Here is a 16,555-nt window from a genome sequence, read left to right on the forward strand (position 1 = left end):
AGAAGGACTGTGGCTGACCAAGTTCGCAGATGACTGCAAACTGGGTGCCATAATCGACTCTCCAGCCGACACAAGCATCCTCCAAAAGGGCCTCATAGAAACAGACAACTGGTGCCAGAGCCATGGCCTCAAGCTAAATGCCAAAAAGTGTATAGTCATCCCCTTTGGCAAAAACAAAGTGCCCACAAATTACCACATAGGTGGTAATCCATTAAGTACAGAAGAAGTAATTAGGGACCTGGGGGCCCAAGTTGATAGCAATCTCTCATTTGACAACCACGTGGCCAAAGTGGTTAGAAAAACATTTTATATAGCCCACCTAATCATGAAGGGATTCACATCTAGATCAGGGGAGGTCATCATGCCTCTTTACTCATCAGGCCCATAATTGAGTACAATGCCCCTTTTGGGATGTACCTTACCAGACACCTGCAGCAACTGGAAAGACCCCAAAAGTACCTCACCAAGAAGATCAAAGGGCTCAAACAGATGCCATATGCGGCTCTGTTAAAGAAACTCCAGCTCTACTCAGTGGCATACCACCTGTTCAGAGGCGATCTGTGCCTGACGTGTAAAGCCATGTCCAACCCGGAATTAATGGACATGCTGCACCTCAGAAAATCCAAATCCCATCGAGCTACGCGCTCGAGAGACTTGAACCTCAGCACTGAAATAAATAGGACATGCTGGAGGGACAGATTCATAACCCAGAGGCTCCCTTCACTCTGGAATAAAATCCCACTCCAGGTTAGGCAGAGTCCCTCATTGACTCTGTTCAAGAGGAATCTTGATGAGTGGATGGGAGATCGTAGGTTTACCCCAGGTATCACTTCTGTGTCACTGTTAGACAAAGGCACAGTATACTAACCTCGAAAAAGGGCATAGCAAAATAAATTTAAAATGGATGGCGAAAGCCAAACACATTTTGGCTAGGCTTATAAATGCCCTAGGGCAGATAGCCTAGTATGAACCTATGACTCAGTTACTTCTCTGCCCCCTCTCTAAAATCCCCAACCCAACCCAACCCCACTTCGCCCTAACTACCTTTAAAGTTAGGGGCAAGACTGTCTTTCTTTCTAAATCAGTGGCATACCATCACCAAGGACACATGTATCCTAGATACCATCAGAAACAAGTACATAAAAGAATTTGCTTTTCTCCCAAGGCTCTCAGACATTCTTCTTGTCTCCAGTGGGCAGATTAAAGAGGCCAAGATCAAGGATATTCTACCACAAGAATCTAGAGAACTTATCCCCTCAAATGAGTTAGGAACAGGGTTTTATTCCAGGCAGTTTCTTGTCCCATGAAAAAAAGGAAACTGGAGACCCATCTTAGACCTCTCTAAATTCAACAAATTCCTAATGGTTCCTAAATTCAAATGCTCACTAATAGAAAAACATCTGCCCATGATCTTTCCATGGACAGTCACGGTCACCTTGGATTTAATGGATGCTTATCTCCAAATTTCCATAGTGAAGAAACTGAGGAGATACTACTGCTTCAGTGCAGGTGAAACACAGTACAAATTCTGTGCCTTGCCCTTTGACTTCTGCTGCTTCTAGAGTCTTCACAAAATGCCTGGCTCCAGTAATTGCTTTTTTTCAAGACCAAGGGCATGCAAACTGGCCCTTATTTGAATGACTATGTCATACAAGCAAGCACATTGGAGGAACTCCGGTCCTCTCTCCAAAGTGCCATGACATGGCTTGCAGATTTAGGGTTCACTCTTAATTATAAGAAGCCCAATCCACTCCCCTCCAACAGCGTAGGTTTCCTAGGGACTTTGTTGGATTCTATGGCTTTCCTCCCACAGGAGAGGATTCTTTCCCTAACACAAACTACTACTAAAAGTTGAAGTTAATCCAGGAGAAATTGAGAAACAACACAGGACTACACCTGTTGGCTCACTACATCCCAGGGCTGGACAATGACCAAGTAGACCACTTAAGCAGGTAGCAGACCCTCATGAATGGATACTGACGAAATCTGTCTTCAGAAAACTCACAGACAAGTGGGGTATGCCAGATGGAAGACCTTTTTGTCTTCAAAAGAAAACTGACGGAACAAGTTTTGCTTAAAGGCCCTAAACCTCAGGCCCTCAAGGACATATACTGTCTCCTTCCCATGGGCAGGTGTATCTCTGTGTGCCTTCCCTCTCATATCTCTCAGCACCAGGGTATTTATCAAGATCAGGGCTGAGGATAACCCTGATAGCACCCTACTGGCCCATGCTACACATTATGGCCAAGGAAGAACCATGGTTGATCCCATTAGAGGTGGAACTCCTAACACAGAACAAAGGGACCACAATGAACTCCAGCTTGGCAACATTCATACTAACTGGGGGGGGGGGGTATTATTCTCATGCCTTCCAACCACCTGTTTAATAACATCATCTTCATCCTCAAAGAGGACAGGAGACCCAGTACCAGGAAGTCCAACATTTCTAAATGGAAAAGAGTCCGTCACTTGTTACAATCCACAAGGCAGCAAACTTTACAAACAAACACACCTTTGGTTTCTATAAAGGACTTTCTTACTATTTCATCAAAATCCATACCTCTGATATCTCCACCAACTTACATTGGTAAACTACTCAATTTTCCCACCTGACACTGGTGTAATTCACTTAAGAGCCCCCAGCAGGGCTTCTGACCCATCCTGTGACCCAAATTTTGTTTTGGAGAAACTTACCTTGCTATTTTTAAACCTGCAGACTCCTCAAACATTAAATGCACCATCTGGAAAACTACCCTCTTAATGTCTTTCACTTTAACCAGAAGGATTTCTGAGCTATAGGCACTTGTGTAGGGACCCCTTTCTCAGAATTCAGAAGGATAGGTTCATAGGTATTACTAGGACCTTTATAAGCCTAGCTGTGCTACTGTGTATTATGGACATTTATTAGAAGAGAGTGTGTTATTTAGGAAGTTTCTAGAAGTTATGTGGGGGGTTCATTTGGGCATTACTGTCTGCCTCTGTCTATCAGAGACATGGGGGACCGACCCTGGCCAAATTTCCAATTTCCCATTCATTGGTCAAGTTTCCCTAAGCACATTAGGACACATTCCACCAGTGCCACAGCAACTACCACTTCCTTTGTTAGGGGGTGTCCTACCCTGCTTATTCTGGAAGCAGCTTCCTAGTTCTCAGACTACATTTTCCTCTAAATAATACAATATGTCTTCTTCTCCTAGAGCTAGAGCTGATTCACCTCAGCTGTCCTGAAAGAGTTTATCTCCCCATCATAAGATTCTTTTTACCAACCTCCCTCCTTTTGTAGGTTTTGGCATACTCCCAGTTGTTATTACTGAAACAGTGAAGCATGATAAACACAGTACAGTTGTGTCTACTTATTTTAAATGAAGATGTCTTCACTGTTGCAGTAACCATTACCTCATACCATCCCCTCTGTACCTTGATTTGGGTACCCTGTTTTTCTCCTTCCCTAAACTCAGATGACTACCTGTAGGTTTCTGAAAGATCTACCACTGAGGACAGCATGGGCAAGTCTTCCTCCCTGCAGGGACAAGGATGGTGGGGCTCCAGCCATAAGGGCAAGATTGACTTAAAGATAACCCTTTATCCACTGCTGGAGAGAAGGGTGCTTGGGACCTGTGAGAGAGATATTTGGGCCAACCAATGTTTTCCAGTGCAGGAAATCCCAACTGTTACTACAATAGTGAGGATTGTCAAATTTCTACATTTATGGTAAGTATTTACAACTGACACTGATATACTAAAAGCCTTAATTTCAGTATGTGTAAGGTTTTAAAGTGATGCATTTTTAAATATTTAGCTGAAAAGTAATTTGAGTCATGGGTTACAGATTTTTAAATTATAATGTGCTTCATTACTGGGGGCAGAGTGAACGTCTTTGTTGGCAGTCATTTTTATGATAGTATTAAGTTGTGTTAATTTTGAAAAGAAGTGACTAAGTTATGGAGAGCATTGTGTTCCTTGTAGGAATTGCGTTGCATTCTATGCTATAAATGCACAACTTTTGAATATACAGTATGTTAAAGTTAATCCTCATTGCTTGCCAGTACAAATCTCAATCTTGTCTTAGCTAAATTGATCACCACTTCTGATTCTCTGTTGCTTTACCATGCTTACTTCAGCATTTCTTTAACATTGTTATGACTCAACAAAACAAAGCTGTGTTTTGATGCAATATACCCTTTATTGTATTATTTCAGTGTTTATTTTTCTCCTGGAAGGTGTGGGAGGGGATGGAGAAATGTGCCTGTTGATTAAGAGTACAAAACACAAGGTGAGAATTGTACTTTTTGTGTTACATGTGGTATGAGTCAAGCTCTTGGGTCTTTGTTTACCTGCAGTGGGAGATGGAATGTCTGCAGACCCCATGGTACTGGATCAATACGTGGCTGTAAATGATTACGAAAAGCAGGAGAGCACAGAAATCGGCCTACGAGTCGGTCAGGTGGTGGATGTCATTGAAAAGAACGAGTCTGGTAAGATCAGTTTTTCTGCCTTGAATTGCACAAAAACATGCAAAGTTAATGTTTTCAGAGGGATCTGAGCCCCTTAATTATTTTGGTACATTTTTAATTAGCACTTTACATTTTGATATGGAAGTTCATTGGTCTTTATTTTGCAACAAGAAATATATATGCATTCTAGCAGTGAAATACATTGCCAGCCAAACTGCCAGCATTCAAGCAAACAGTATTACCAAAATGATGCATGCATCTACATTGTAATTTATTTATTTTTGTTTGTTAACCAGAGTAGAACCTGTGTCCACCTGGACCATTTTCAGGTTCAACAGTTTTCTTCAACCGCAGACCAAAGGTATGTTAGGAGTGGAATGATCTGAGTGGCAGGAAAACGTTATATAGCACAAATTGGAATAGAAGGGAGTAGGGGCAAAAAAAAGAAGACTGTTGAATCAAGGGGGCTAGTCACATGCAGAAGTGACAGCAGCAAAATTCCACACCCTCTAAAGGCATCCATTATATAGACTTAAAAGAAATAAGTTTTGCAGCACTTCCCACTGGGGAGAGGTCAGAATACCATGATCTCTTATTCATACTTACTAATTCGATGGTCTTACAATTATGGGGGAGTGTGTAACTGTAACTACTGCACTTTTCTCACCATGTTTTATTTGAATATAATTTCAGGGTCTCACTAATGCAAAACTTCAATGTACTGTTGTTTGCCCGAAAATTGCATTTCACCATTCAGCAATCAGACGTTCAAAGTATATACACAACTGATACACAGAAACATTTATCTGAGTTGCTTCTGTGCCTTTGTCCCCTCCTTCAAATGATATTGTGGCATCTTACAACCTGGACCACTACTTTATCCCAAAAAATAGGTATGACCATCCTCCACATGCCAGCTTCATCAGTTAGCCAAGCCACGAAACAAACTTGGTTTACTGTAAGAAATTGGAGAAGAGCTTTGTACAGTGCCATTTGGCTGTATGGGGGCCTTTTCCTGAATTCCTCCTCCAAATAAACTAAAATAAACTTGAGGGGTGCCTCTCTTTCTAAGGAGTAAAACTTTTTTTCAGAAGGAAGTAGCCTACACCACAGAACTTTCTTCATCATTAGGTTGTGATTTCAACATCTTAGATATCTGGATCTCACTCACAGGATATGCCTTTCTGGGGATCATTCAACTTATTGCACTGGACACTTTGTACAAGAGATGTGTGAAACGTTGGAGACCAAGAAAAGGTACTTGGACCATTTGGGATCAGAGTAGCCAATCCTGCAGTGGGTTCTTATGTCTTTGAGACATTGGAAGACAGCTTTTTACCCCCAAATTCCAGTCTCCAAGAAGCCTGACTGGTTGTTCTACAGGTTCAGACAGGCCTGCCAATACCTTTGGAAAAAAAAAAAACTTGCATACCTTAAACGATTCGCTGGATGAAGCTAAAGGCTCATAATTTGTTCCAGCCCTAGTACTCTTTTAAATGACAAAGTGGAGTTCTAGAGAGAATTATAAATTGGTTACATTGGTCAGACAGTCCTGGTTAAATACCACAGTGAAATCCTCAGACAGGCAGAACACTTAGCAACAGAAATTAAGGACAAATCCCTGAAATCACCAATTCAGCATATTTCCCAGGATTCTCAGAAGGTGAGGAGGTGTATGATAAAACTTAGGTATAAGTGATGGATGCATACTCTAGGACATTTACTGTGGGACCAATCTTAAACGGCATGCATGACTGAGAATTTATTCACTGCCAGGGAATGTAAAAGGAGAACTGCAAAATGCTGCTCTGGAGAACTTCTTTACTGGAAATTCAGCCCAAGAAATCTTCAAGAAACTGGAGGAAAAAAAAAGAAAAACTATGGAAACTTTCAAAATAGCTTCTTTATCCCCCATATCCAGGTACAATTCACCCTTTCCAAAGAAGCCTGGCCATTTCAGTAGATATCAGATAAAAGGCCAGCAGGCCGGAAAAAGTATATGAAAAACAAAAAATAGTGGAGGAAGACTGGCAAGACAGGTAGGTTTGTAGCAAGCTACTCAGCTACCCTACTACTGAGTCATGATTCAGCCAGAACCCCCCCCCCCCATCTCCCCTCTCTGTCCCACCCCATGGGCCAACATCCACTTCCCTTTTGCTTAGGTGGCAAACTATGCCAGTCCAGGGGCAGCTAGACAGGCATGACAATTGGCAACTGAGTTGTAAACGTTTTATTATTCAAGGATACTTTTTAAGAGTTTAGATCTGTCCAGCCTTTTATAGGAATTATTTAAACTTGCAGAACTGGACAGAAATGGCTCCTTCTTCTGTTGACAAGCTTCTGCTGCAAGAAGCCGCAGGTGTAGTTCTCAAAGAAGAAGGGGTGCAGTTTTTACCCCAGGCTATTTCTGCCACCTAAAATAGATGAGCCTTGAAGATCACTCTTAGACCTGTTAAGGTTAAATCTCTTTTTGAGAATGCCAGAGCTCAGAATGATTACTCTGCAATCCTTTCTATACCTCCTTATGCACAGGGAATTGTTTATAATGTTTGACCTGAAGGATGCATATTTTCATGGTATGCAAGAAGTACTGAAAGGTTTTACAATTCATTGTGGGGATCGGTATTTCCAATTTTTCTTCTTACCCTTTATTCCATCTTCTGTAAACAGAATGCCAGTGATGTCTTTACCTGAGGATCAAAGGGATTCACATCTATCCTTATGGGAATGACTGCCTTCTTCAGGACAAAATGGAACAGGATATCCTGGAAAATCTCCAAATGACTATAGATTATCTCAAGAACTGATAAGTCTCTCAACCTGCCCAAATTAGGTCTTCCAGCACATACAACAAATGTCTTCCTTTGGACTGCTGTAAATGCAATATAAGGCAAGGTGTATCTACCCCCGAGTAAAGTTTCTCTACAGGTACACAGAATCTTCAAGACAGTGAAGGAATTCCTCTGAGCCCTAAGGTTGTTGGTGTTATTTTTATTGTACCTTGGGAAATGAGTCTTATGAGAATGATTCAGTAGAACCTTTAAGCCCAGTGGGACTGGCACATGCAGCTCCAAGTCAAGAACTTACCAATACCACTGTGCATTCACAGATGGGTCCAGACAGGAGCCTACTTTTAAATTTTGAAGTTTCAAAACTTCGAATTTCTTATGGTCGAGACCATAAGATCAAAGTTTTGAAACTTTGAACCATTTAAATAGAGAATGCGCGGAATGGTATATTTACCATTTTCTTTGCTGTAGTGAGATCGTAGCATTAGTATATTTAATTAGCAGGGGGAGTGGGAGTTTAGTTTTTTGTTTTTATTTTTTTATTTACATTTTTACATTTTGAAGTTTCAAAACTTTGATCTTATGGTCTTGACCATAAAAAATTTGAAGTTTTGAAACTTTGAAATGTAGAAGTAGACCCCCAGACAGACATATCCTTAACACCATCACTGCCATGGTGCAGTTGGGCCTTAATGAATTGACACCTCAGACACTGCTTGGAGAGGCCCACTCAAGAAGCGTAAGGATCCAGAAAAAGTCATCCTGGCCCTCAGGCTGAAAACCTTGTGAAAACTAGAGAGACATCTACACCATAGAGGTGTGGTACAGCAACAGAAAGAGTGAATCTCATTTGTATTCCCTGTGTAGACAGGCTGGTAATACAAGGGTGGGGCTTTGCAACACAAGCATGCACAACACACAAGGTGTTGTTCACCCCCCCCATACACTCCATTGAAACTCATCCATGTTACAGATGACCTTAGCATGGAACTGTGAATAGAATTTTAAAAAAAAGTGTTTGGATCACAGAAGAACAGGTGGGAGGTCATATATATTGGTCTTTTTGCCTCCTCTTGAAACACCCCCTTCCCAGGTTGTACTGTAGACTACTGGTTGAAAACACCTGGAGGGTGGATTTTGTTTTCTTTCCTTGGTTGAACTGTTTTTCTGTATGCTTAACACACATACTGCTGATAGTAGAAGGTGTTGCAGAAATAAGGCCAGAGAGACTGATTTTGATAGGGTCTTTTAGGGTGAATAAGTTGTAGTTTTTCATGGTGTTGCAGATAGCAAAGGAGACACCTTACATCCTACTCCAGCAACTAGATCTGATTATTCAGAAACCCAGATCCCTCATACACCAGATCCTAAAGGGGCTCAAACTGGCAGCTTAGATGACCTGGCCATTATTTGTCTCAAGCAGCTGTTTTCTCAATTTATGCTCAAGGGAATAAAATAAGCCAGGAAGCTTAATAAAATGCAATTTTACCTGTAAAAATGAGAAAAGTTTATCTATTTGATGCAAAATGCTAACAAAGACCGTTTTAAGTGGAAGTGCCTCAACCTTACACTGACAAGTCTGATCTTTTCTCAAGATACATGTAACTACCATTTCTGCCTCTGGTAAATAATTTACTAATAAAGCGGTTTTTAGGGGGGTTATCCATCAAGGTGGGCAGTTCAGCCTCTTTAGAATTGAATTCTGTACTGGAGGAACTGACCCCATGATGCTTTTAACCAGGAGCATCAGTCTTTCTAAAATTTCTGTGTTGGTAAATGAAAGCTACCTCTGCTATTAGATTCCTAGAGATCTAGCCTTTGATGTGTAATGAGCCGTTCATTGGTTTTGCATGCACAGAGTCAGTCTCATGATGAACCTCTTATTCATACCACAGATAGTTTTAGAGTTTTCTCTTTATCAAAATATTCAACTACTGCTATTCCTTCCACAGCCCCAAAATAGAGGGGACAGAATCATTCACCCTATTAGATGTTCATTGACACCTAAGGTGCTACCTGCACAGAACAAATAATGTCGGCAGATTGGCCAGTGTGTCTTTTTCTGCATGGAAGCAGAGTAGAAGTAGTTCAAAACAATCCCTGCCCAAATAACTAATGGTGTATGTTATTTACTGAATTATTTATTTTTTATGAAACATAGTGAAGGTGCACATCAGAAAAAAAACTCTGCCAGGACAGCCTGTGTATGTCTGCCACTTTCTTCAGGCATCTCTGACTTCATTTGTACAGTGGATGCATGGTCCTCCATCCCCCACATTTTCTAAACGTTTCAAGCGGAAGCTCCAGTTGAGGAGCAGAACAGGATTTGATAGCATCATCCAACAAAGGCTCCTATAGAAAGACTGAGCAGGCAAATCTTTGCTCTTTCTTCGTGTCATTAAAGATGTAGTTTTGAGAGTCTTCTCTTACGTCAGGAATTATATTGTAAAATTGGTCCAAACAAAAAACATGGTACAGTGTGAGAGCTCACCATAGAAAACCACAGGTGAGACTCTCCAGATACTTTTCTTTTTGTTTAAGAAAAGCACACCTTAATGGAATTATCGGTTTTAAAACAGGCAAATTTACATATGTATAACAGTAATCAAACCATATTAACAGGTTCACATTTATAAACATCATATATCACATATATTGTTCTATACAATATAATCAAACCAGCATTACATACATTTTTTTCAATTCCTGACTTCTTTTAAACCTAATCACTCCTACAAAATATTTTTCTGCATGTATTGTTCCAGTAGTTTCCATTTTTACTATATGTTATTTATTCTTACCCTTTTCTAAAGATCCCAGTTCCTGTTTTTTACCGTTGGTACAATTCATAATACTTCAAGTATAATTGATATAGAAGGTAGCCGACTCCAAATCCAGCTCCAGACAAGTGACAAGTGGAGTACCTCAGGGTTCAGTCCTAGGACCGCTCTTGTTTGGCATCTACTTCTCTGAAGTACAGGCCAACACGAAGGGACTCTGGCTAACAAAGTTCACAGATGACTGCAAACTGGGAGCCAATATTGAATCCCCAAATGATGTGGATACTCTACAAAAGAGCCTTACAGAAACAGATGCTTGGTGCCAGCACCATGGGCTCAAGCTCAATGCCAAGAAATGTATAGTTATCCCCTTTGGTAAAAAACAAGTACCCGTGAATTACCGTATAGGTGGCAGTACACTAAACACCGAAAGTGTGATAAGAGACTTAGGGACACAGGTGGACAGTGGTCTCACCTTCGATAACCACATCGCCACAACAGTCAGGAAATCCTTCTGTGTGGCACACCTCATCACTAAGGGCTTTTCATCTAGAAAAAAAGAGGTCATTGTCCCACTGTACTCATCCCTCATTAGACCCATTATAGAATACAATGCCCCGTTTGGTATGTACCTCTCAAGACATCTGCAACAACTGGAAAGGCTGCAGAAATACCTCACTAAAAGAATCACAGGCCTAAAGCAGGTGCCCTACGCTGACCGCCTTAAAAAACTCCAGCTATACTCTGTCGCATATCGTCTACTCAGAGGCGATCTCTGCTTAACATACAAGGCCATGTCAAACCCAGAAATCCCAATCCCTCAGAGCCACACCCTCCAGGGATCTAAACCTTGTCATCAAAATAAACAAAACATGCTGGAGATATAAGTTCCTGACCCAGGGACTCCCCAGACTCTGGAATAGATTGCCCATACATGTCAAGCAGAGTGCCTCTTTGGCCCTCTTCATAAGGAACCTTGACGATTGGATGGGAGAAAGGAAATTCACCCCGGGGATCACGTCAGTCACCCTGCTAGACAGGGGTCCAGGGAAGTGAATAGTGTGGGAAGAAATAGCCAGGGAATTGTTATGGCTAGGCTTGTACAGGCCCTAGGGCTGGATAGCCTAGTACCAACCTATGAACTTTGATTTCTATTTTCCTGTAATTGCTTTTTTTTTTTTTTTGGCAGGCACTGGAATCAAGCTTAACAAGGCCTTAATATGTCTTGACAATTCAGATCCTGTATCCCATCTCAGAAAGCTCATTTGCTCACTCAGTATTCCTAAAAGAGTACACTGCAGGGAATTGTTAAAGTCTGGCAGCTCATTACCCTCCAAGAATATATGCTTCCAAGTGCATCTTTCTTCCCCATTACATCATCCAACATTTGCTATTTACCTGAGGAAAAATTGTGTGGAGTCTACTTGGGGTATAAACGTACCTATGCAAATGCTTCCAGGCAAACGCCCTAAATTTTCTAGATTTTGTTGCTCATTTTGGAGCCATACATATGTCCTCCCATTGTTTCTTTGTGAATTGTTCATCTAATCTCTCTTCTCAATCTTTTTCTGAACTCCTCTGATTGATTCCTAGTCACTGTGCAATAATTAATTTGCCCTAGTAATTATCCCTTTTTTAACAGCAGCTCTAAACTCTAGCAGTACAAGTCTTTCACTTATGATTCCCCTATCCCTTTCTCTTTGACTATACTCTGATATCAATCGCTGATAGGAAAGGTAATCTCTGGCCTGCTGTCCAATTGTATTCTTGGCCTCTTCCTGTTGTCGTACCTTTCCCTCTGCAATTATTTGCTCCCATTACCTTGGCTCCTTTGCCAATTTTTCCTGGTAAATTCCAGCTCTCTCTTACCTATTTTATGATCCCTTAATTGCAGTTATCCCTATTGACAGAAATCTCCTTTCTCCATTCCTATGTTGGCTTACTTCTTAGAAGACTTTCTGCTACTTTATGAATATCATATTCTGCAGGACTGTTATTATTCTCCTTAAGGATCAGCACCTAAAATCCCACTCTTTCCTTATTTCTTGAATGAATCCCCTGCTTCATCATCATCCCTTTCCACTTTGAAATGTAGCTGTCTGTATGTGGTATGTGTAAGAGCCTTATCTGTGTAGCTCTAAGATATCCCTTCAAATCAGATAATCCAAAACCTCTTTGTTTTATTGGAAGGATCAACTTATCCATCTTCACTCTTGCCCTTTACCCCTCCCACCTAAAATCTGTCAACTCTTACTATCCACAACTTCTCCTATGGTTGATAAAAATATGCCTGATCTGTGTGTAAAACTAAAGGGATTGAAAACATTGTACTGCTTGTATTTTGCTATCCATAATATCCACAGGCAAGAGCTTCTGGTTTCTCAGTTTTTGTATTATCTGTTGTTTAGTCTCTTCCCACATATCTTTAGCTACCATAACAGAATCTTTGTAACCTATACGTTTAAATACTTAATTTTATCATGTCCCCATAAATATGGGTATTGCTGAACCAATTTGTGTGTGGTGCATAGTGTACAACTATAGCCATTTTTTTAGCTTCATTAAAAAAAAAAACTGGAACTGCCTCAGAATGTTCCACAACACTGGGATGTCCTTTCCTGGTTCTTTCAGGTGCAAAATCATATCATCAGCAAATAAAATCAACTTTTCCTGAATACTATGCCAATTATATCCTTGAATTTCTGAGTCCTTTTTTTTTCTTTGGTAATGATTCTAAATATAACACAAATAACAAAGGGATAAGGGGGTACTCCTCCTTTGTTCCTCTGTTCAGACACAACTTAGAGAAGAACCCCCTCCACTTTGATGTTTGCCTCCAGTTCCTCATATATCCTCCTAATTAACATTATTAGTGCATCAGGAAATGCCAATGTTTCCACTACCCTACTCATAAAATCACAGATTACTCTGTTGAATGCTTTCTCTGCATCAAGACCCACGAACAGCAGCAGTACCTTCTTATATTGTGCTTCCCTCTGGATCATCATTGTTCTGTTAATGTTGTCAAACATTTGACTTCAATCCACAAAACGACATTGATCCATATGTATCAATGTTGGCAACACCTTTGCCATTCTTTTAGCTGTTATAGACATAAACACTTTATAATCATGGTTAAAAATTGGAATGGGTCCATTTGACGATGGATCTGATGGATCTTTATCATCTCTGTGTATTACATCCAGCACAGCATTTTTAAGGATGTTGGTGCTTCCCTTCTTTGTAACATACTGTTAAAACCTTCCAGATCTTTATAACATTCTCTCTGGATACCTTTCTTGGTAAGTACGAAGTAGACTGATATCTGCAGAAATTTACCATTTTTACATATGCTGACAAAAAAAAAAGAAACAATGAGTCAGCTGCCTCTTTATCCAGGAAGTTAGTGTGCTTCCTCATGCTGGAGAGGAAGCTGGCTGATGCCTGGAGAGTTCTGGCTAACATTTGCCCATCTATTTGTAGCTTTTTTATTTATTTATTTAACGTTTGTTTACCGGGAAAGTCCAACTTGGAACAAAACCAATTTTCAGTGGAGGCCCAGGGAGAAATGATCCAGATGCATGTCTGTAATGTGGGAGGAAACCGGAGTACCCGGAAAAAAACCCACACGAATGCAGGAAGGACATGCAGACTCTGCAGAGAAGGCACTCTAGCCGAGAATCAAACTGGAAAACCTCTTGCAGTGATGCAACAATGCTACCGCTGTACCAGTGTGCTGTCTATTCCCATATTATGTACTGAAAAGTGATTCTAATCAAACATCTAGAGATGCCAGTGGCTTAACAGGTAGCGCACTCACCTTTGATGCTGTAAGAAGGCTGTAAGCTCTATTTCTGTCCCTGGTCCTTTACGTCTTATTTTTCTTTTGGCTGCTGCTGTTAGGGGTCACAACAGTGGATCATCTGTTTCTTGAAGTAATTTTCATTAATGACACTGTGATGCAACATAAGAGGGTCAGTGCTGCATTTGTATGTGTGTCATCCTTTTGATGACATATTAAAACTGAAGTCTCATCTGCCTGAGTTGGTGGTGGCTCAGATGGCTGTAAAAGATCCCACTGCAATTACTATCAAGATTAGGGTGTTCTTTTCTTAAAGAATGAAAGTTATATCATACTAAACTTAAAAGATAATCCCTTTCTTAAAATAAAAATCTTCAATATTTCTTCTCACTTTCTCTCTTTTATATTTGTAAAAACAAATAATATCTTTGCATCTATCTAACCAAATGTGCCAAATAAATGCAAAAAAAAATCCATTCTATTCCACTTGCCTTTTTCATCTCCTTTATGAAAAGGCATATAACATCATTTACATATTCATTTTTTCAATATTGCATTTATTTTCCATTCCTGTCCACAATTGTTTAGTTGTTCACCACTCTCTCAAAAAAAATGCTCACCTGTTTATGCCTTGTTACACATATAAGATAACCATTCAGATAACTGCTTGTACTTCGTGGAGAACTTTGCTGTATCCACAAAAAAAAATCTTCACATTCCTTAATATACACAGCTTTTTTTTCTATAATAGCTTCTTTACCTTCAACTTGTGTTCCCTGCAAAGGGTCAATTCTGTAACATTTATCCATGTTTTTATACTGACTTTTCACATCTTTGTCACTTCTTTTATATGACTTTTTCATACTTCTATTTTATTCATATATTCAACTTCTTTTTTAATTGTTTTGTATCTGTCACACTTCCTGGATTGTATTGATTTGAATTTTTTTTCAGTTTTTAATTTAATATTCTGGTCACAACATTTTCTTTATTTTCTATAACATTTAATGCCCAAAATAAATGAAATGAGCCCAATAATCACTGGATTTATTAAACCCACCCCCTCTATTTTTTGTATAGCATAGTTCTGTTTACAGTATTTAGTCTAGAACCCCAAACTGCTTGAAATACATCCTAATGATCTTTTACAACCCTTCCTTGAAACATGCATACTGTATACATAAACTTTCTGTCCTGATAGTATCATTTTTTTCTGAGAAGATGAGCCACATGATTTCCATGCAGCACTTAAATCCTTTACTTCTTATATTAATCATTCCATTGTTTTACTATAGTCTCTCCAGCATTAGATTCAATGTCCAACACTTTGCTATTGTGCCTAGTAAATATATATATATATATATATATATATATATATATATATATATATATATATATATATATATATACATCTATTTTCTTTATTTCTTTAAATACTTTTATTTTTTATTTACTTAAATCTAATCCAACCATGCTTAGAAGAAAATGCAAATCCTACAAGGCAAGACTTATCCATACCTTTTTCTTAGGTGTTGTTATCATCTATGTAGCACATCATTACAGGCAATTTCACAAGGTCACTGTAAATCAAATTTGGCTTACAATTATTTTTTCTAGTTTTTATTTAAAAGCATTTGTAACCAAATTGTATCACACTCATTTGGCATCAGTGATGTACCCCAATTTTAAGTTAAATTTTCTGCTTAGCTAGTCATTTTCTAATATCTTTACAGCTGAATTTTATAACTAACATTTTAAAAATGTTATCTGGAGTATCATATTATTTTAAAACATTCTGTTATTGAGTATGACATACCGTATCATATGCCTTTTTAATGTGATATGAAATAAATTTACCTTCAGTTTGGTTTTGTGCAGTTTTGTGTATTACTTTCTTAACCGTAATCAACATATCTTTAATGTCCTTTCTTTTCATCCCAAACACTCCATTACCAATTGCCGTCATGTTTGATTTATTATCCAGGTTACATACTGATATGATTTTGGGTTACTTCGATATACTTGCGAGAAGTATGAAAACCTACTACTAATACTTCTTACACATTTCTGTTGATTTTATGCCTTGGTTGACCCACTCACATATTTTATTATTAAAACAGTTCAGTACTCCCTTGTCATTTTTCTGGAAAATGTAATCAGTGCCATCTTTTCATAGTACAGACACAACCCTTCCTCTCTTTATACTTTTTTTTTAAGTTCTTCTATAATGATTTCTCTGCTCAGTATATATCCGTCATTTCTTGAGAACGTTTTTAACCTCCCCATTGCATAGCTTGTATAATCTGTTTCTGTACATACATAGCTTCAAAAAATCTGCAGATTTAATTATTTCTTAATGATTATTAATTGTCTTAACTTTTTCACTCTGTACCTCCATTAGCATTGTTCATTGTACTTTATTTGCCTAATTAAAAAAAATAATAATCTCTTCCTTTTTACCTTTAATAATATATTTTTGCCTTAACCTGTAACATTTGTTTCATTCAACATGTATATTAATGTTTGCTGTTTCATTGCCTTCTGAATAGTTTCCTCTAATTTCTGAAATTCTACCTTGTGAATGTCTTTACTTTTATGCTGCAAACATTCTAAATTAAAATACATCTTTTTACATTTTTTATAATCAATTCACCACAGTAACCAACTCCTAAATTAAGGTCTAATTTGTAAGCGTTCTGTAAATAATACCTGCTTTTTATCTTGTAGTAT

The 16,555-nt window shown here is 38.9% G+C and overlaps 1 protein-coding gene across 4 annotated transcripts in view; it reads left to right on the top strand.

The window, feature by feature from the left end:
• SH3PXD2B (SH3 and PX domains 2B) overlaps nucleotides 1–16,555 on the top strand; it is a 1,471,413-nt gene that overhangs the window by 1,181,103 nt on the left and 273,755 nt on the right. For all 4 annotated transcript variants that reach the window (XM_044069105.1, XM_044069106.1, XM_044069107.1 and 1 more), the window contains one exon: nucleotides 4,341–4,475. In XM_044069105.1, coding sequence (XP_043925040.1) covers nucleotides 4,341–4,475 — 135 coding nt within the window. The remainder of the gene's footprint in view (nucleotides 1–4,340; nucleotides 4,476–16,555) is intronic.

The sequence above is a fragment of the Protopterus annectens genome, chromosome 4.part0 (assembly GCF_019279795.1).
Source record: "Protopterus annectens isolate FY-2018-M chromosome 4.part0, PAN1.0, whole genome shotgun sequence".
Lineage (NCBI taxonomy): Eukaryota > Metazoa > Chordata > Ceratodontiformes > Protopteridae > Protopterus > Protopterus annectens.